This window comes from Mytilus trossulus, chromosome 6 (assembly GCF_036588685.1).
Source record: "Mytilus trossulus isolate FHL-02 chromosome 6, PNRI_Mtr1.1.1.hap1, whole genome shotgun sequence".
NCBI classification, from domain to species: Eukaryota; Metazoa; Mollusca; class Bivalvia; order Mytilida; family Mytilidae; genus Mytilus; species Mytilus trossulus.
In genome coordinates, this window is record NC_086378.1 from 86718525 (window position 1) to 86740377 (window position 21853).

The 21853-nt window shown below is 30.9% G+C and overlaps 1 protein-coding gene across 1 annotated transcript in view; it reads right to left on the reverse strand.

Moving 5' to 3' along the window:
• The window catches only part of LOC134723091 (E3 ubiquitin-protein ligase rnf213-alpha-like), a 113246-nt gene that overhangs the window by 66496 nt on the left and 24897 nt on the right, over positions 1 to 21853 (reverse strand). Inside the window, exons 18-38 of the mRNA XM_063586731.1 lie at positions 21536 to 21691; positions 20757 to 21031; positions 20016 to 20184; positions 19551 to 19681; positions 19070 to 19267; positions 18619 to 18741; positions 17348 to 17468; positions 16812 to 17050; positions 16036 to 16118; positions 14934 to 15067; positions 14145 to 14237; positions 8607 to 8792; positions 8086 to 8243; positions 7604 to 7826; positions 7014 to 7184; positions 6618 to 6680; positions 6043 to 6152; positions 5146 to 5286; positions 1795 to 1957; positions 535 to 611; positions 80 to 212 (exon numbers count right to left, since the gene is read on the reverse strand). Coding sequence (XP_063442801.1) covers positions 80 to 212; positions 535 to 611; positions 1795 to 1957; positions 5146 to 5286; positions 6043 to 6152; positions 6618 to 6680; positions 7014 to 7184; positions 7604 to 7826; positions 8086 to 8243; positions 8607 to 8792; positions 14145 to 14237; positions 14934 to 15067; positions 16036 to 16118; positions 16812 to 17050; positions 17348 to 17468; positions 18619 to 18741; positions 19070 to 19267; positions 19551 to 19681; positions 20016 to 20184; positions 20757 to 21031; positions 21536 to 21691 — 3147 coding nt within the window. The remainder of the gene's footprint in view (positions 1 to 79; positions 213 to 534; positions 612 to 1794; positions 1958 to 5145; positions 5287 to 6042; positions 6153 to 6617; positions 6681 to 7013; positions 7185 to 7603; positions 7827 to 8085; positions 8244 to 8606; positions 8793 to 14144; positions 14238 to 14933; positions 15068 to 16035; positions 16119 to 16811; positions 17051 to 17347; positions 17469 to 18618; positions 18742 to 19069; positions 19268 to 19550; positions 19682 to 20015; positions 20185 to 20756; positions 21032 to 21535; positions 21692 to 21853) is intronic.

Consider the following 21853-nt stretch of genomic DNA (forward strand, 5'->3'; position numbering starts at 1 on the left):
GATCATTTATCTAATATATATTATACATGTTCCAAAAAAGACCCTTTTAAAAACTATGCCCACCCATTTTATGTTTTACCTGTGTATATTCTTGATCACTTCGAAAGCTACTACCAAATATAACAACAGCATTCTCCATGGTAAAGATTTTCTGTTGTAATATTGTCAGGGCTCCATAATTCTCTGTCAGTAACAACATGTATCTTGTCTCACTACAGGTATAAAACATATATTATGAATTTTAAAGTTTTTCTTTTAATGAAGACCATACAATGTTATGTTATAACAGTTCATTTTTAAATTGCGATGAAATTTTTACATCTGAAATCATCATAAAACACATACAATTGATCAGGTTTGTGTTAATATTATTTTTGTCACTTATCTATTGTTGATCTCTAGATGTCTTTGTGTGTTTTAAAAGTTGTTTGGCTGCTGTCTCATTGATGTAAACAACAAATCTTTAATTTAAGGAATCAAGTTGGCATAACATGGATGTTCCATGACTTTCTAACAGTAAAGTTATAATTTTACCTATTTGACATCTTGTCCCCTGTCAGACATGCCTGAATCATTCCTGCTGATGAACAGTCTGGATCATCATCTCTTGGCTGAAATAAGATACGATAAATGATGTCAAACATTAATAAAGGGCTGCGCTTTAGCGCATGATACGCCCGTTGCTCTTTTAACTTGTCTTTTATTGGAAAATCCCCCCTTTTTAAAGCATAAAAATTCATAACACGAAAATGTAAAATCTGAAATTTATAAAAATTGAAAGGGAGCTTACATCAATAGATATAAACAATTCACCAAAGTTTCATGGACATTGGTGAAAGCCTTTTTGAGTTATTGTCCGAAGTGTTAAAAATCCCCCTTTTTTTATGAATAAAGCCCCAGGAATCCAAAACTTAAAATCTGAAATTTATAAAAATAGAAAGGGAGCTTACATCAATAGATATAAACAATTCACCAAAGTTTCATGGACATTGGTGAAAGCCTTTTTGAGTTATTGTCCGAAGTGTTAAAAATTTCCCTTTTTTATGAATAAAGCCCCAAAAATTCCAAAAAAAATTGAAAGGGAGCTTACATCAATAGATATAAACAATTCACCAAAGTTTCATGGACATTGGTGCAAGCCTTTTTGAGTTATTGTTCGAAGTATTAAAAATCCCCCTTTTTTTATGAATAAAGCCCCATAAATCCAAAACTTAAAATCTGAAATTTACAAAAATTGAAAGGGAGCTTACATCAATAGATATAAACAATTCACCAAAGTTTCATGGACATTGGTAAAAGCCTTTTTGAGTTATTGTCCGAAGTGTTGAAAATCCTCCCTTTTTTATGAATAAAGCCCCATAAATCCAAAACTTAAAATCTGAAATAAAAAAAAAATGAAAGGGAGCTTACGTCAATAGATATAAACAATTCACTTAAGTTCAATGGAAATTGGTGAAAGTGTTTTTGAGTTATTGTCCAAATTGTGGACGACAGACAGACGGACGGACAACGGTATACCATAATACGTCCCGTCTAAAAGACGGGCGTAAAAAAAGTTAGAAGCAAGGTACGTGTTCCAAAAAGTGTAAAAGAAACATTTTCTATTAAGTATATGTTCATAAAAAATTGGAAATAGTAATTCTTTGAAACTTTCTGCCAGATTTTGAAGACAAATCTAGAAAATAAGCATATTTTCTGCTTTTGCTAGACTTAAATTTTGCATTACATGGGGTTTGAATAAGTCAGAGAAATGTCAGTATATTTTCAATAACGAAATAAAATTGTTTGTTTTACCTCCTCATCTTTGTCAACAAGATGTGCCAATTTATCGTAGAAAATGTCAACTGGTTTGACATTTTCTAATCCTCCAAAGTTTCTAAGGATTGAATGCTTTAGTTGAAGCCATGAGGGTTTCTTCTTAGATCTGGACAGGAAACCATACAACATTTTCAACAAACTGAAATAAATAAATCAAAATTTTGCAGCTGGCAAAGAATAAGATGAAAGCAAGAATGTGTCTACAGTACATGGATGACACCACTCATATTTGAACTTTCTATGTTCAGTAGACTATGAAATTGGGGTCAAAATTCTTATTTGGCATTAAAATTAGAAAGATCATATCATTAGGAACATATGAACTAAGTTTCAAGTTGATTGGACTTCAACTTCATCAAAAACTATCTAAACCAAAAACTGTAACCAATCAAAGTGATGGATATCACTCATGGAAAGATTAGAACAGTAGTTTGAATTATTTCATACTAAAGTATGGTGGGGGAAAATGAACATTTATAAAGCACTATTGCTGAAAATTGCATTTACAGCAGCAGCTGGTCTTTAGAAAGAAACTCGCTTTTCCAGTATGAGGATAAATGAGCTCAAATTTAATAATATGGGTCTCTAAATTTGCACAATTTTATTTAAACTGCTGTTTATATCTAATCAAAATTATGTTGCCGAATGTGAACATGTTTCAAAAAAACAAAAAAATGCAAAAATTCTTCTAGTAAATGTTACCAACTATCCTTGTAAGACATAAATTTAGACCAACAGCTAAAAGCTTTAAAGTGCCAACAAAAATAATGTAAATATGTTGTTTTGGGGCATTTTGTAAGTTTAAATAGAGGTTATATGGCATTGAAAATTAAAAGTTTAAGAGTGCCTTTTGATCAAATTTTAAACTATTTTTCAACACATGGCATTTTCAATTTTATTTTTCAACGTAAACCAATTAAAAAACTTATTTTATTGAAATGTGGATTCTTTCTTGATTGCAAAAATATATATTTACTTCTAATAAAAATACAAATGACTAAAATAGACATAATGATTGATGGAAAATAAACTAATAAACAATGGTTTGTTATAATTACATGTAAAAGTTTATAAATTTCAAATCTGTTTCAAGCCAATTCCTGATAAAAAAGTGAACTAATCTAAATTGTTAATCAATTACAGATGATTGTTGGATATTTATCAAGTAAATTATAGGCCATACTTTAATACTTTTTGTATATTCATATTTGTATTCACATTTCATTTTTTTAAGATCTTGTTAATCCATTAATCATTTATCTTCCAGATATAATTTACAGAACCACTTTATGTAATGTAGATCAAAATAAATAAATCTACCATCCTTATAAATATCAAACAAATAATATACACATTTGTCTACTCAATTATGAAGTCAAATACTTGTTTATTAAGAATTAGATGCATATTGGAGTGTATAATTATGTAAGACTGAGGTTGATAGGTAATGTGGTCAATTTGATTTGATATTTATCCGAAAAGGCCTTAAAAGCCATGTACGAAGTCCTGAAAATAGGAAGGATGTATCAGCTTTCTGTTAAATGTCAGCTTGACCTTTTTGACAAAATGATCAAGCCCATTCTATTGTATGGGTGCGAAGTATGGGGCTTTAGTAATAATGATATCCTGGAAAAGATTCATTTAAAATTTTGTAAAGTTCTTTTAAACTTGAAATCCTCAACGCCAAATTATATGGTTTACGGGGAACTAGGTCGTCATCCGATCGAAATAGATATTAAAGTTCGAACAGTACTATTCTGGGCAAATTTGATATCCGGTAAACAAGCAAAGTTTTCCTTCATATTATATCAACTTTTTCGTCATATGAACGAGCACCATAATAACCAGATAAAATGGATCCTGTTTATACAAAAAATATTTCAAGATTGTGGTTTCTCATACATATGGGAGTCACAAAATTTTGTTAATAAAGAATGGTTAAAAACTGTTATAAAGCAGAGATTGCTAGATCAATATATTCAGAACTGGAATTCCCTCATTCAAAATTCACCAAAAGGTATAAACTACAAAATTTTTAAGAATAACTTGGAATTCGAAGAATATTTTAATATTTTGGACTTCAAAGACGCTATTGTTTTTTGTCGATTTAGAATGACTAATACTAAGCTGCCGATTGAAACAGGAAGATGGCAAAACGTGATCAGAGAAAACTGCTTTTGAAGTCTATGTAACAATCGACAAATAGGTGACGAATATCATTTTATATTTGAATGCCATTTTTTCCATCAAAAACGAAAAGAGTTTTTAACTGCATATTTTACAAAACGGCAAAATACAGTTAAATTCTCTGAATTTATGTCAAGTACAAGAAAACCAGTTCTGAAGAAGCTTTGTTCTTTTATAAAAAATATAAATACTAGTGTTTGCACTCCTGGCTTGTAACTTTTGTAACCTCTCTCGCTTGTTTTGTACATATTGTAAATATTTATTGTTGTATTTATTATCTCTGTACCGATGTAATGCATTGGCTTTATGAGAATAAAGATATATTGGCAGTTTAGGAGGTGGGGCATTGTAATTAAAGGTCCACCTTATCTCTGATTGTTTAGTGATAATGACAGTTGTCAATCATATTAGTTGAATCAATACCCACTTACCTAATCAAAATGTTTTTAAAAAAGCCTGCACATCAACACACCTTAATGACATACATTCTTGAATCAACTGCTCCAATAATATACCCAGTTTTTTCAGTTGATTTGTGTATTATGTGCACATACATTAGAACCATAGGGAACTATATTTTAGTGTGAATACATTAAGTAACAGTAGGTAACCTGTCCTGTTGTTAGGGAGGGTGGTGCCTAAGTAAAGATTTAGAACAAGTTCTAATCTTTCCAAAAACTTGAAGTGAGACAGACGAGGAATGAACAGACAAATAGACGGACACACAGACCAGAAAACATAATGGCCCATAAAAGGGACATAAAATTGCTTACTAGCTACAACTCATTATTATGAAGGTGCAGACCAAATATTAAACCATTCCCTTTTGTAGTAGCCAAGAAAACTATGACAAAAAATTTACTTGTACAATGAGTGTTGTTGTATTTCAAACTATAGGCAAACTGGAGGTGGCTACATGGCAGATAATAAAATTGCTTACCTGTTACAACTCATAAATTATGGAGCTTCAAACCAAATATCACATCATACTCATTCTTAGAAGCTAAGAAAACTTTGACAAAATATTTCTTTTAAATGGATGGAAGGACAGGATCCAGTGCACCAGGTAAATAAACCCACTTACGCTTCTGGGATGCAGGTTTTAAAACAAAAATAAAAACAATACATGTAAATAAATACCTGTAAAAGTCTCTGAGGCCAAAGAATTCTCTCATTTCTGTGGATGCTTCTGTAAACAGGGCTAAGTAAGACTCCGCTAGATCTGGAATCAGTGGTTTTATATACTTCAATATCTTTTGTCTTTTTGTAGTACAGATTCCCCTGAAAAGAAAGAAAAATAATACTCCATAATTTTTATTCATTAGCTGACAAGATAAACTCATCTAGTGAAATTCCTTAATAATCAACAGTAAACGTATTTACACTTTTGGTATTTAGCTGAATTTTGTCTCCAAATGACCTTAGATCTGCTATGAATAACCTTCTGATATGAAGCAACAATCTATTTTTAATTGTGAGGTCAAAGTTTACAGGAACTTGTGTGTGTTATGTAATGGTGGACAAATTTGTTCTTATATGAACTAAGCATTTGACTACCTCATCATTTATCAATCCTTCAAAATAAACATTTACTTTTCTGTTAGTTTTATCTTTTTTAATCCGTCCTTCTGTGAGGTTTCAGCTGTTTCTATTAGTGGAAAATATTTCACCATCATCTTGTTTCTATTTTCAGTAAACCATGGTGATTCTTGCAAAGTGTTATACATGTGCATGTCAATCTATTTCCTCAAAAAGCAAATTGAGAACATCTATGGAACTGATGACATGTCACATTGCATGACACAACCAAATGAATCTTAGGGCCATACTAGTATATCAAGTAATCATTACTTATAGTTGCTCAGAAATTATGACAGAAATGTGATTTTGATAAACAGATGCATAGAAGTAAACCTCATTGTATGTTCTCCTTCCATTGGAGTTGACACAGAAGTTTTAACTAATTGAACTAATTAAATGTTAATTTTAAGAGATTAATATGCTATATAAAGTTTCAAACAAAAATAAAATTCATACTCAGCACTTTCGATGAGTTCTGTTATATCAGGCACTTCTCTCTGTACCAGGATACCACGATTCATTTTGGCTGGATCCAGGGCCCAGTTTGATATACCAATGAAGGCAACCTATTCATACAGCATTTCATTATGTTAATTTTTAAAGCTGAAGTTCGTCATTATAAAACATAATATTATGTTACATTTTCTAATCACCATCATACTATTTACAAAACATTTGAAGGATAACCCACATTTGCCAACATAACACATGCACACGAAAAATTCCATTCTCATGGCTATACTTTAAAAAAAAAAATAATGTATTGTCAATAAGGAAGTTACTGCCTGAAAGATCTGAATTCCTAAAATATACAGACCACATATCAAATCCCTTCTAAATATAGTAACTGAGTAATATATGGTGAAAATTATGGAAAGACACGTTTATGTAAGTATTACTTCTAAAATTTCCACTCATCATACTAGATTCCTCTGTGTGTGTTTTCTATGTATAAATCTATCGAATAAAGAAGAAAATTTTGGAAGATAATATTTGATCATTCTCTTCCTAAGCCTTTATGCATAACATACCTTTTTATATTTTTCTGGTTTTTCGTCATCAGGGCATCCATCTTCCAACAGAGGATGTAAAGTCTAGAAAAAAATCAAGATTGCTATAAATAACAATTTTAAATCATTCTTGTATGAGATTGCTGTGTTGTCTGTTTTCCTTAATGAACACTTGCTGGGACATCAAAAACCACCAATATAGAAAATATATGTTTTATCTTAGCTTTGGCAGTCAAGTTAGTTTGTAGGCAGAATCAAGGGACACATATTTTAAATCTACATTCCCCAAGACTGATTTTGGTTTACATTAGTTCCATTTTCCTCAGGTGTTTCACATTATGATGTTTTGTTAAAGAAAACAGACTATGAAGAACAGATGAATGAAGCCATTGATTGCAAAACCTTTCAATTACCTACCTTCAAAGGCATTCTTGGAGAATCTTCAGCCAAACCAATTTCATCCAATACAACTATTGACACAAATCTATCAAGTGGTTTATCTTTCTGGAAGTTAGCACATTGTCTAAACATACCCACTATGCCTTCTGGTACCGATAAGGGACTGCACTGATATGATACCATCTGAACCTTTAAAGAAATCAGAAAACATATAACATGCCCCAAAAAACGGAAACGTTTATTTGGGTATTAATTTTGCTTTTCAAAACCCTAAAATAATTTTATTTTACAAAGAAAACCCCACCCTACCTAAAACCACGAAAACTTAAATCCCCTTGAAATGTTTCTACAGTAATTATATTTAATTTTATAATCTTAAATCAAGAAGTTACATGTGATGTTTACCTACTTTTCATTGTACATGAATGAAAAATCCCATTCTAAGTGGGTGTAATTGAAGTGAAAGTATCTTCAAATAGGAAGTGATGTCCTGCCAGATCTAAATATTTCTTGCAGAAAACAACATAATGTCAGAAAATGACAAAGTTAAGTATACAATTTCATTTTTAAATACCACCCACTCCATGAGTTGTAGAATTTAGATATACCTGTTTGTAGTTTTTGAATAGTTCATCTTGAGCAGCATTTCCCTGCATGGCATCAGCTACTATGGTCTTAGCTAGAGATTTAGAACTTCCAGGTTTACCAACCAAGAACATAGGAATTCTCAGCTCTATACACACTATCATCATAAATACATTCTCCTTTAAAGCCTGGTTCTTCGCTATGTTTGGTGCTAAGCTAACACTATCCAAGAACACAGACTGACAACTGAAAAATACATATTCATGTAATATAAGTATCTATTACCGGGTATTTGGATTTTTTTGTATATTGACTAGTAATAAATATTTCTGTCATACAAACATTTTCAAATGTAAACGAAAAGAATCTCAATGTCTTTAAATTGCACATTATAAAATAAATCCCGTCTGGAAATAAATTGACTTGAAGTAATTAATAATTAAAAAAGTATGTCGATATATATGTAGATATTAAGGTAACATAATAAAATGTCAAACTGAATTACTTTGAAATTTCCTCTTCTACTAAGTCAGCTCCTCCTACCAGTAGTAATGGTTGTATAAAATACTTGGCTACTGTATCTCTGTACTCTTCTCGATTTTTTAAACAAGCATGATAACAAACTCCAAGAGCAAGAACCAATGATCTAGTGATCTCATTTATCTAATATACAGAAATTAAAATTGTTAGTAAACTTTAAGTTATCAAATTACATGTAAGTTTATTCAGGTATTTGTGTTAATTGTGACATTCAGAAATTGTGATGTAAAAGTTTACGGGAACCTGTGTGATTTTACATAATGGCGGACAAATTTGGATACAAGAGTAAATATGTCTATGGCAGACAATTAGTGATTAGATGTATGCTGGAATATACTTTTCATATGTTACGGTAAAAAATAATACAACAGGGAAGAAATAATGAAAAGGTCAAGAGAATTATGTAGGTCTCAAAGTTAAATTCAAACAGTGCATATGTGCAATATAGCAACTTTCTTGTTATAAAAAGTATGTCATAAAGAATACCTGAGGCTGGAATATTTCTTCTTTTGATTCATCATCTGAGTCTGTTTCTGAATCAGAATCAGAATCCTCTAATTCACCTCTCATTCTCCTAAACAGCAACTGGTCCTCATTACTCTGTCTAAAGAACCAACTCATCACTTGTAGGACTCTCTCTACATCCCTCAAACTAACAAAACTACACTCATCCTGAAATACAAATTGAAATTTTATTTTACAATTGTAATCTTTGAGATATAAACCAACATACGGTAGCAATGCATAATTGTCTCAATTTTTATGACCAAATATCTGAGAGAACCATCTTTCACATCTAGCTTGCTATGTCTAATTCTATCTCTAATGCTTGGTATGATGATATTGACAAATATAATACTACCCCTGTTAAAATAAGCATAGAGCCTGACACGATAAAATTATTTCTTGAATATAGACAATAGACAATAGACAATAGACAATAGACAATATTTTATTCGCACAAACACATTTACATTAAATGGTTATGGCATACAAAATTAAGACAATAAACGTACAATAGTTAAATTGATTACAATTATATTAGAGTGACAGTGGTATTCACAACAAAGAAGAAAAAAGGCTATAAATATCAACAGTTAACACATTATTAATGTTCATGAACAATTGAAAAAAGAACACAAACAAAAATTAGGTTGGCATTGCATATTAAAAGAAATACAAGTTATACAGATGTTCTTAATAAAAGACAATCATTAATATACTTTATGGTGATTTTTATAATGACTGGTAGACTGCTATTTAAAAGTACAGTCAAATGCTTAAGTGTTATAGTGGACTGTAATTTAATAAAATTGAAATTAAGATTTTTATTAATATTTTGTATATAGGTATCCCTTAATGATGAATAACATGGACAGATTGAGAAGAAATGGTATTCATCCTCAATTTCTTGTCTGTTACAGGATAAGCAAATGCGTTTACTTCTTTCAATGTTGGTATAACGCCCTCTTTCAATTGCTAGGGAATGTGCACTTAGTTTAAATTTACTGAAAACTGATCGGTCAGTTTTGAATTTACATATATCAATATATGGGGGCCTTTTCCTAATTCTTTTAGTATGACAAAAGAAATTTAATTTTTCACATTTATTGATAGAACAATTTATAATTTGATAAGCCTGGTCATAGATTCTTTGTTGGATACTATTTATGTGATATTTTAAATTAAAAGTATCAAAAGTGAGATGACCAAAACCTAATTTATTTAACCAGTCTTTTACAATGTTAACCCATTTACTTGTTTTCTCTACATTATTATATATTTTATGGACTAAAGTGTTAGGCGAGTTTACAATATGGTTTAGAAATTTTATAGCTGAAAGCTGAATTTTAAAGTACAAAGGGATTCTGTTTGTCTCAGTTAAACAGGCAACATTTGTTGTTTTGCACTGTACACCTAAAATTTCTTTAATAAATTTAATATGTAAATGTTCAAATGGATCTGAATCTTTGAACACTTGGCTTACACCCCAAACTTCACTCCCATAAAGAGATATTGGAACAACTAAAGTATCAAATAGTTTTTCAAGCATACTGCAGGAATTATCTAAAGAGACTGTTTTTTTAATTTTAAACCAAGCCTTTCTCCCTTTTTCCATAAGATTTTTTTTTGAATGGCTTAAACTTCCTGAACAATTTATAGTTATTCCAAGGTAACAAATAGATTTAACAGTCTCAAGATGTTCTTTTTCTACTTTAAAATAATTACAGTGAGATTTTCCATTAGAATTGAATATTATAATTTTTGATTTTTGTTTGTTAACATCAAGTTTCCATAGGGAACAAAATTTAGTTAACTCATTTAGTGCATTTTGTAGCCCTTCTTGGGTTTCAGATAATAAAATAATGTCATCTGCATATAATAATGATGTTAATTTAACATCTCCTATAATAATTGGTTGAGTGTTTGCATGATCAAGGTCATTTACAAGGCCATTTATATAAATATTAAACAAAGTGGGGCTAAGTACATCCCCTTGTTTTACTCCATAATTTGATATAAATTCATGGCTCATACCATTTTGAAATTTAATTCTGCATTTGTTGTCATTATACATTGATTGGATGACATTAAAAAGCTTGCCTGGAAGTCTGTTTTGGAGTAGAATGTAGAATAAACCCTCCCTCCAGACAGTATCAAAGGCTTTTCGCAGATCTATAAATGCTGCAAAAATTTTCTTTTTTTTAGTTTTATATTTGTCTACAATAGACTTTAATGAGAAGATATGATCTGCTGTTCTAGCTTTTTCTTTGAAGCCAATCTGATTTTCACTTATCAAATTATTAGTGTTAATAAACTTCATTAGTCTAGTGTGTATAATTTTATTGAATAATTTTCCCAAATTAGAAGTCAATGAGATACCTCTATAATTAGAGGGGTCAGATTTGTTCCCCTTTTTATGAATTAAAGTAATCAAACTTTTGTTCCATAATTTTGGGAAGCTGCCTTTCATAAATACTAGGTTAAAAAGTTTTAATAGGGGTTCTAATAATACTGGCATACCGCATTTAATCATTTCATTAGAAATTAAGTCTTCAGCTGATGATTTACCATTTTTAAGTGTTTTAACTGCATTTAAAATTTCAGCTGGCTGGATTTGTTTATTAAATTCGTTGTCAGAGTTGCATGTATTTAGTGTCTTTTTTAAGGCTGTTAATTTTTCCATAATTATGTCATGGAATTTATTGTTTTGGATGTTAGAAGTACTGTTCATTTTTTTAAAGTAGTTTATAAATAATTCTTGATCAAAATGGTTTTCCTCTTTTATTTCTGAAAGAGAACTTAATTTGTTAAGTAAATTCCAAAATGTCTTTGGGTCTTTTTTCATATTTAGTGAAATTTGGTCACAGATTTGACTCTTGTAATTTCTTTCTTCTTGTTTACACCTTCTTCGAAATTTAGATTTGAATGAGTAAAATGATTTTCTATAGGATCCGTTGTCTGGAAATTTATTTACAAGTAAACAGTACTTTTTAACTGTAGTATGGAGGTCATGACAAGAGTCTGAGAACCATGGTTTTTTACTTTTCTTAATAGGCCTATTCATGATTTTCTTTTGAACAAATTTAGTTGATAAAAGTGCTGTATCACACAAAATAGCATTGAATTTTTCAACAGCTGAATTAGAATCAATCTGTTTATTATTTACAAATTCATCTAGTCTTTGTTTTACATGTGAGTTTTGAATGTTTGTAGTATAACAATCCATTGCTTTGTTATCCCAAAAAAATTTACCAGGGAGAGGATCTAATTTTGTCTCTATAGTTTTACATTTTTGAAAGCAAGTAAGTAAAGAGCAACTGATAGGACAGTGATCTGATATTGGAGTAAAATCACTAACTTTAAAGTTTCCAATGCATTGTAATATATTAGAAGACACCAGTGTATAGTCTACAAGACTGGAACCATTATATGTTATACATGTACATTTGCCCAAAGGGTCTCCAATAGTTCTTCCGTTCAGTATTCTGAGTCCGGATTCTTTACATAAATCAATTAATAACTTTCCACTCTTATTTGCAGATTTTGAATCAAGATTATTTCTTAAATTATGTGAGTCAATTGAATAATCATTGTCTTTTGATTTTGGGAATTTTGCTTCATCAGAGATAACAAAATCAGGAATAGTATTAGTATATGCATTAAAATCACCTTGAATTACAATATCTCCAAGTTGACTATAGTGCTCAATATTTCTTAGCAACTTTGAATAAACTTCATTTATGTCTTCTGTACAACCAGAAGAATATTCTGGTGAAAAATATACTGTAGCCATAAAAATATCATTCTTAAGATTAAAAAAATGTTTATCTAGTTTAACCCATTTGGCATTATTATGAGTACTAGTTAATTTGGATATACCTTTATATATAGAACTTCTGACATACAGAGAAATACCACCAGAACCACGTCTGGCTCTTTTATGTTTTTTCCTGGTACTATTACATATAAAATCAAATCCAGGTATATTATCTACAGGTTTACCACTGTCACTCCAAGTTTCAACAAGACTAATAATATGCATTTTTGATACAAAATTTACAAATGCATGATCAGTAATTTTTTCTGAATTTAAACCTTGAATATTCCACATGCCAATGTTAAGGTTATATTCAGTAGAACTAAGTTTTGGCATTATTTTAGTAAAATGATTTAAAGTATAAGTTAAAAGGACAAAATTGGAGTTGATTTTGGATGATCCTTTGTCAAGGAATTGATAATTTTAAAATTACAATGAATTAAATGATCCATTTTTTGTATTTTTACTATAAATGGTTAATAGAAGTTTCATTATTTTTATGATTTATCATATATATAACATAAAGATAGGATGAAACATGTTTTACTATAAATGGTTAATAGAAGTTTCATTATTTTTATGATTTATCATATATAACATAAAGATAGGAAGAAAAATGTTTTCCTTTTATAAACAGTATAGAATGAAAAAAATTGGTGTTTTCATTTCTCTTTCTCATTACTATGAATATTCATACTTTATATATATATATATATATTTGAAAAGAACAAATAAAACAACAGCGAAAAAGAAATAAAAAAAAAACCAAAACATTGATTTTTAGTCATATCTTGACTTGTCAGGCAAATAAGTACACCAAATTACAATTGTTTTTCAACTTTAACAGATACATTGTAGGTTTCACATGTTTATCTTGTGGTATGCAATTAATACTGATTGTAACAAATGTTTACGGATAATTTGAAAAGCCATTTTGGTTACTTGGTTGGTTAAATGGGCCCCATGGCCACGGATAAAACGGCAAAGGCGGTAAGTTGACTGGTGGTGCTTGCAGGAATGGCATCCTGTGTAGATTATTGTTCATGTTGAATGTTGTTGTTTGTGGAAACGGTGGTCGTTGACTAGTATTCATGTTGAATTGTTGTGGTTGTGGAAACGGTGGTCGTTCTTGAGTATTGTTCATGTTGAATGGTTGTGATTGCGGAAACCTTGGTGGTTGTGGAAACTCTGGTCGGAGTTGAATATTGTTAACTTGGTTGTTATTATAATTTCTGTATCTTTCGTTTGTCAGACGATCCTCATGTGTTGAATATTGGTTATATTGGTGGTCATAACGTCTAGTAGTTTGGTTGGGTTGATCCCTTTGTCTTGTGGTTGACTTGTACGATTGTGATGAATTGGTTTTAGAAGGTGTAATATTCATACCTTTTTTCAAAAATTTTACAAGCGATATATCAACAAGGTAAGCCATGAAAACTTAACCTGTTGTCAGTTTTTACTCCTGTGTATTTTAACCATATCATCATTTGAACAGATGGAAACACAATCAAAGGAATATGTTCTTAGTATATAATTATATGATTAAGATGCAGGTTGCTCACAATTTTCCTCTTGCTTTCTTGGGAAAGGAGCTGCTAAAAGTTTAAATAATGGGCACTATATTTTTGAAATCACTTTACAAATCTTCCATCATTCCTGTTATGATTCAAAGTCAAATACATTGAGCATATCAGTACAATTACCTTTTGTTGTCTCATAAAGTCTTGAGATACAGTCAGTATCTTACTTAAGACTGTCTCCAATCCTTGAATGTCAGGGAGTTCTCCATTCTTTACCTACAACCCAATATGCATAGATCATATGTCAAAATACAAATAAATTCTAATTCTAACACCTTGTACTTTTACTTCATGTCAACTGTTTAAAGCTATGTTAAGAATATCATGAAGTTCACTTTCTTTTCATTCATAAAACTGGTGAATTATACATTTTAGCAATCTTTGCTTAATAAATAAACGCTGTATTTACATTGTATCACAGATCAAATTTATTCATTCATTGTGTGCTAATTTGTGTCACTTTGTTTTTTGATTGAGTTAAGCCTTCCAATTGATATTTTATAGTGTGTCTTTTTATGTTGTTATGTTCATCTACTGTTTCAGAAAAGGGAGAATGTTTGGTACCATTAAAACGTTTAATCCTGCTGCAATTATTTGCACCTGTCCTAAGTCAGGAATCTAATATTCAGTGGTTGTTGTTTGTCTATGTGGTTCAGAAGTGTTTCTCATTTCTTTTTATTATATAGATTAGAACGTTGGTTTTCCCATTTGAATAGTTTTACACTAGTAATTTTTGGGGACCTTTATAGCTTGCTGTTTGATGTGAGCCTAGGCTCCATGTTGAAGACCGTACCTTAACCTATAATGGTTTACTTTTATAAATTGTGACTTGGATGGAGAGTTGTCTCATTGGAACTCATACCACATTTTCCTATATCTAAATTCCACACAACAAACAGGGTTGATACTTACATATCTACGGACCATCTGTTTTATGTACATCTCCTCTACTTCTGTTTTCAGTTGTCCAAAGTCCCAAACAAGCGGCAGCATGCTTTGCGGGAGTGGCTGAACTCTGTAAACCAATCTTCTCATTGGTACACGCCCTGAAATTATAAGAACCTTTAGTAAACAAGCTCACATAGCCAATGTCCCCATATAAAGGGAAAACCTTTTATGGGACAAGATGCCATAGTTTTTTTTCTATATATGGGTGAATTTGTATGGTATTTGATTTAGCATCCATAAATCACTCTTATGCTTTTTAGTAACTTTGACCTTGAGCATTATAATTTTAACCTCAAAATCATTCTGCTTCTTCCTTGGGTTATATGTGATAAAATATTCAAGTAAGGTTGCAATCCAATACAATACTAAATGAGTTAGCAATTATAGAAATGAAAAAGACTGAAAAACTGAAGGACTCAGACATGTTTTAACCAATACATTCTTACAGCATTCTTTTTGTCACTTTAGCTACACAGCCATTCAGGTATTTGTGAGGGTTAATTTTCAAAAGTGTATCAGACAAACAAAGTTGTAAGTTTTACAGCATCACATACTGCCTCTTTAATAGCAATGCAATTCATTTTCAAAATTAAAAAATCTCATCTAATCTTGTGTCTTATTAACTGGTTAAAATGCTGCAACTGATGTTGTTAGACAAGCTGATATTTATAGTATAACTAATCGCCGTATTTGAATATAAAAAATAAGACAACGTGTGACCGAACGACAGCACGAGTTTAATCCATAGCGGCGTTCGGTCACAAGTTGTCTTATTTTTGATATTCAAATACGGCGATTAGTTATACTTTTTATTACATTGTCTAATTGCTTTTTTTTTTATGAAATTAATGTAGAAAATGTAAGGAACTATATATATGGTTTTCCTACGCATGTTTTGTTTCGACGTTATCGATGTCTTGACAACGCCTATTGTTGTATGACGTCAGAGAGTGAAATAACCACTTTTATTTCACATGTGAAATTATCGGATTTATCTAACTGGGAAATCAATGTAATTCATTGCAACCAATGTAATAAATAACAATAATTATTTTTCACATTTTACCAAGTTTATCTGTTGTTTTGTCAGCATCAACATGATAACCAAGTCCAGCCTGTTCTAATCTCTTTATCAACTCATCAGAATGTCTACAAAAATATAAGTAAATTAACATATACATATATATAAGTTTAAGGGTTTATATGAACATGAACTTCAAAAAGATATGTTTGACAAAGAGAAAGGAGACAGCAAGCCAACAACAAAAATAACAAAAACAAGAATGTGTCCATATTACACAAATGCACCACTCACACTGTCATTTTCTATGTTTAGTCTACCTGAAACTGGGGTCAAAAATCTAATTTGGTATTTAAATTAGAAGGATCGTATCAAAGGGAACATGTGTAGGAAAGTTCAAGTTGATTGGATTTCAACCTGAAGCAGGACAACCAGACAAACGGACAAATGAACTGATAAAGGGACGAAGGACTGACCTGACACACAGACCAGAAAAAATAATGCTCCTCTACTATTCTAGGTTGGGCATACTAAAAATAACAATTAAACATGCAGAGGTCAGATCATATCTTCTTATCATACATCTCCATTGGCATGAAGCAAAAAAATAAAACATATTCAATTTTCTTGTCTCATTTGGTAGTTGAAAGTAATAAGCCTAATTAACAAGGAAAAAAGTGGTTAAAATAATGAAATATTTTGATATAAAGCTTACTTTCTGTATGAATTAAAAGCTGCCACTATTTTGAGTCTCTTGTGAAGATTAATTGGTTTCCCTCCGACAGATTTATCACACATGATATCTTCAGTATAAAACTTACTTTCTATATGGATTACAAGCCGCCACTATTTTCAATCTCTCGTGAAGATTAATTGGTTTCCCTCCAAGTGATTTGTCACACATGATTTCCTTGATAACACCAATGGCTTCAGTTGTATTAGCTTCATCAAAGAAGATTACAGTGTCCATGTTTTTATACTTCTGTGCATTATCCATGGCAACTACTTCAGCTAACTGGACCTTTTTAACAATGTCAGAAGGTTTTGTACCACCATGTACCTTTAATTATCAATAAATTTAAATGAATGAGGAAATTATAAAGTCAAAAAAAAATTAAAATCAGTATTACACATATCCCATTAACATAAAGACATTGCGAAGTTTATTGATGAATATGTATGTAGAAAATAGGTGTACTCTTTTCACCATGACTTTCAAGGAAAACTTACCCTTACCTTCACAACAATTATAATTTCCATAACAACTCAAGTTTTTTTTGTAGTGACCACTTAAATGCTAACTAAGCACATGAACTTAGAGATTTTGCTTCAACTGGTCAAGGGAGATAACTCGTACCTTCATAAGAATCATATTTTCCACTTTAATCCCAGGAGGTTGCTGTAGTGCACACATAAACTTGATAAGACGAGTTTTACCACATCCTGTTTCTCCCATAATGATAACTGGTATATGGCATCTATAATATATTAAATAATTCAGTGACAGTAACAATAAACCGTAAAACAGAACAAGCATTCTGAGTATTGCATGGCATTACATAGTCCCTTACGGGTTGAAAATTAATTTTTCTGATACAAAACACTAACTTGATCTTTAACTTAATTGTCATAGTGTAAATTATATAACAAATGACAAATCAATATCTTCAAGCGTGAAGAACTAGATGTGTCAAAGCGAAACAAATGGCCCCATCTCAAAAGGTTGAAAAATCTGCAATTTCAATTACACATGTGGACACAAACATGATGGTAGTCTCACATATCAAACATCAGCTCAAAATCTTGAGGCATTTAGAAAAAAAGTCTGTATAACTTTCAAAGTTGTAAACCCTTCATTTTGGCCAAAATTAGTGGAGCGGAACAAAACTTAAACTTGATCTGTAACTCATCATGGCTAAGTTTTAACAAAGTCGATAGTCTGTAATTTCAGCAAAAATTAGCCGAGCAGAACAAAACTTATTCTTGATCTGTAACTCATCATGGTTAATTAACTCACATACCAAAAATCAGCCCAATATCTGACAGAGTTTAGGAAAAGTTTGTTGCTGAATGACAGAATTTCAGACAAGGGTAAAACTATATGGCACCGACAACTTCTTTGCAGGGCCATAAAAATAGTGTGGAAGCTCTATAACTCTGCACAAAAATCTTAAACCCGGACAAAATGTGTACTATGTCTGTAATGGGATGGTTGGGATCCTGCTAACATGTTTAACCCCGTCACATTATTTATGTATGTTTCTGTCCTAAGTCAGGAGCCTGTAATTCAGTGGTTGTTGTTTGGTTAAGTGTGACATATTTGTTTGTTTTTTTTATTTTCTTATATAAATATGACCGTTAGTTTTCTCATTTGAATTGTTATACAATGTCATTTCAGGACCTTTTATAGCTAACTATGCGGTATGGGTTTTGCTCATTGTTGAAGGCCAAACAGTGACCTGTAGTTGTTAATTTGTGTGTCATTTTGGTTTCTTTAGGGAGAGCTGTCTCATTGGCAATCATACCACATCTCCTTTTTTATATATATACTTCTAGGATATATGAAATCTAGGAATCTATTTAAATGATAACAACATTATGAACTTATGATTTTAACTTAATATTTACTTGAATCTCATATAAATAGCCAGTATTTTTTTCACATTATCTGTGGTCAGTTCATACGTCTCATCAGGGTCATGTGGTGTATCTAATCCCATAACATTACATAGCTTAGTAATTTGTTCAGATCTACAAAAACAGAAAAATATTGAGTTCAAACTTATCTTTAATTAAATTTTAAAGAGATGTGGGAAATCTCTCATTAAGACAGTAACCCAACTAATTTTTACGAACATATTTACTTGTTTTCCTCTACATGAAATATTTATTTCTTGTAAATTTCTGAAAAAAGAGGAAAGAACCTACAAGTAAGATTTCAACCATTCATCAAATCATGTCAATTAAGCTATATTTAAAGTGCTCATTTAAACAAATCAAAACTACTTATTTCTTAATTCTAATTCCCAATAAAACATCACATTTAAAAAAAAACAACACCAAAAATATTTTACTCCACCTTTTAAGAGCATCAAAGTTTTCTGCCAGGTTGACCTTGTTTCTTTGAAGTGCATCAAATAAGTTTTTTTGCATAATTGCTTTTTCTAAGACTGTCCCTGTCTGTAAATCAACTAAGTTTCCTGTTCTTTTTTCTATGTTAAATCCAAGGAATGTCATACTGTGATGGTCTGGGTTGAAGAACAAGTATGGATGTGGACTAGATAAAAATAAGAAAATAAGACTCAATGAAGGAATTTTTTATTAACAAAACATAGAATGTCTTCTTTTTTGTATGGAAAAAAATGAATAATTGCTTCTTTAAGTAAACATCACCAAACAACTATGTTTGTCAGAGTTAGGCTATTTTCAAATATGTTCTCAATACTGATTGGTTGATTTTTTGGTCTTACAAAATTGGCTAAAGCACTCTTGCTTTAAGAGGAACAGAAAACCAGACTGATGATCATTTTTACAATGATATTTCACAGCTTTTTAAATACCTAGTTTCCCAAGTTCGCCTCATCTTGTATTGTTGAACGACATCATCATCCCCCTCCTCAGGACTTATTTCTCTCTTTAACATCTGTATTGGTGACTCCTCACTTACTTCTAATGATCTTGTGGAAAAATCCTTCAAAATTAAGACAATTAAAATGAAACATTCTAAACTAACAAAAACATGACCTGCATTTTAAATTGGTAATAAATAAATAAATTGAAAATATATTGAAGCCATTAAATTCATTTGTATATCAATCATATCTGTCAATTCACAATAAATAAACAAATAAAGGAATTCAATTCTTTAAATAAAATGCTTCCCCAAGCTCAGCCTGATATGGCCGCAGAGTTCAAACTGTGAACAGTTTGGACACAAATGCAATATTCAAGTTTGATACTATTTGATTTTGGATTGTGCTCATTTTTTTTTTATTTCTAGATCTGCTGTCCAACAGCTGGCTCACCCTAGACATCTGTATCAAAAATCTGAGAACAAACTTGGAAAATCCTGGTAAATCCTCCATTGCTGCTAGACCGCAGAAAGCTGACACCTCAAAGTCTTGTAACTGTTTGTTTAGGAAGCTGACAAAATGATACAACTCAGACCAAGATGGATCTTGTATACCACAGTGACTGAAAGAAAGTAATATATCTATTTCATTACAAAATTATGTAAAACGCTTATCATAAATTGATTTGACTTAAAATGTATAATAAAGTCTGTCTATTTACTTTTTGTGTAGTTGGGTTGAGATCAAATTGACCCAAACCCTTCATTATCTGTTGTTCATAACAATATCTGCTTTCTTGAAAATAATGTAAAACAATGATATTAATAAAATTTTGCTACACTCCAATTACTATTTTAGAGCAATGACAGCAAAATAAAACATAAAGTCAAATGAACACAGCCACTTTATCTATGGTGAATCAGCTATTCTTATATATATGGCAATACATAATTCCACTAACTGTTAAACATTAATTGTACTGGAACAAAATGCTAACTTGATCTATAATTTGTAATGGTGTAATCTTTGTAACAAACATCAAGTCAATATCTTTTAAAAGCGACACAAAAAATTTAAAATCTCTGATTATTTAAGTGAATTTTCATAGTCCAAGGCACAAAATCATCAGACCAAAACAAAAAGTGTACAATAAATTTGTGCATGCTCTATATGAACTCAAGTACTATATTGTACCTGATTAATATTGTCAAGCAGTTTCTCTCATCTCCTTCAACCTTGTCAGGGTCCACACCATCAAGTTTCTGGTTGTTATCTAGTCTCTTTAGATACTGGTATGGTCTTTGGAATGTGGCACTTTGAAATTCAATGTGATCAAAAAGTCTATCATGAGTGGTATGGTCTTTTGGTATTCTAGTATTATTGAGTATATCCAGACTATCCTGAGGAGATCTACAGGTTACATATGGTAGAATGTCCAAGCAATGATGTAAACATTTCAGCTTTCCTATCTGTATGAAATTTAAATGAATCGTTATCATACATCGTTTTTATAGTAGAATCTGAACTGCAGTCAGTTTAAAATTTGTGAAATCGTAAAAATAAAAAAAATCATGTACAAAAATTAGGAGATAACTGTACTGTATTTTAAGCTCTGACATCTTGAATTGGTGACTTGATGGTAACAATTTAAGTTTACTTGTCACACGTAAGCGAAGCCAGTAAACGGGAACAAAATGTATTTGCAACCGTTAAATCAGCAATTGATGCCATCAGAGCTTTACAGACAATATTGTAATCTCTGTTCTAATGAAACTGACAGAAACTATGTCAAATCATACATTTAAAATATGCCATACATTTTCTGCGCTTGCACCTACCTTTTCAAAGCATCATTTGGGAATTGATGCCATGGAAATTAAGAACATTATCCAATCAAAATGAACATTACAAACAATGTTGCATAAGAATGATTATTTATTGTAACATATTTTCAAATCTTAATAAATTAGCACCTCTTTGACTTTTGCATCTGTGTCCCTAGCCAACAGTGGCATAGACTCGATGATGTAGTAGTCCAACTCAGATCTTCTCCACACATATCCAGAACTATGGCCTAAACAGCCGAGTATCAACAATTGAAACAGAAAAGCATCTACTCCCTCCTGGACCTGCAAATAAATCAAGGAAAATGTATGTAACAAGTATAAATAGGCCGTTTACAAATTAAGTAATAGAACAGAGTTCCCATGTACCCTGCTTTGCATTTATTTTATATTTCCATTTTAAAAAAGTTGATTGTCCACGATTATAAAACATGTCTGAAATATAAC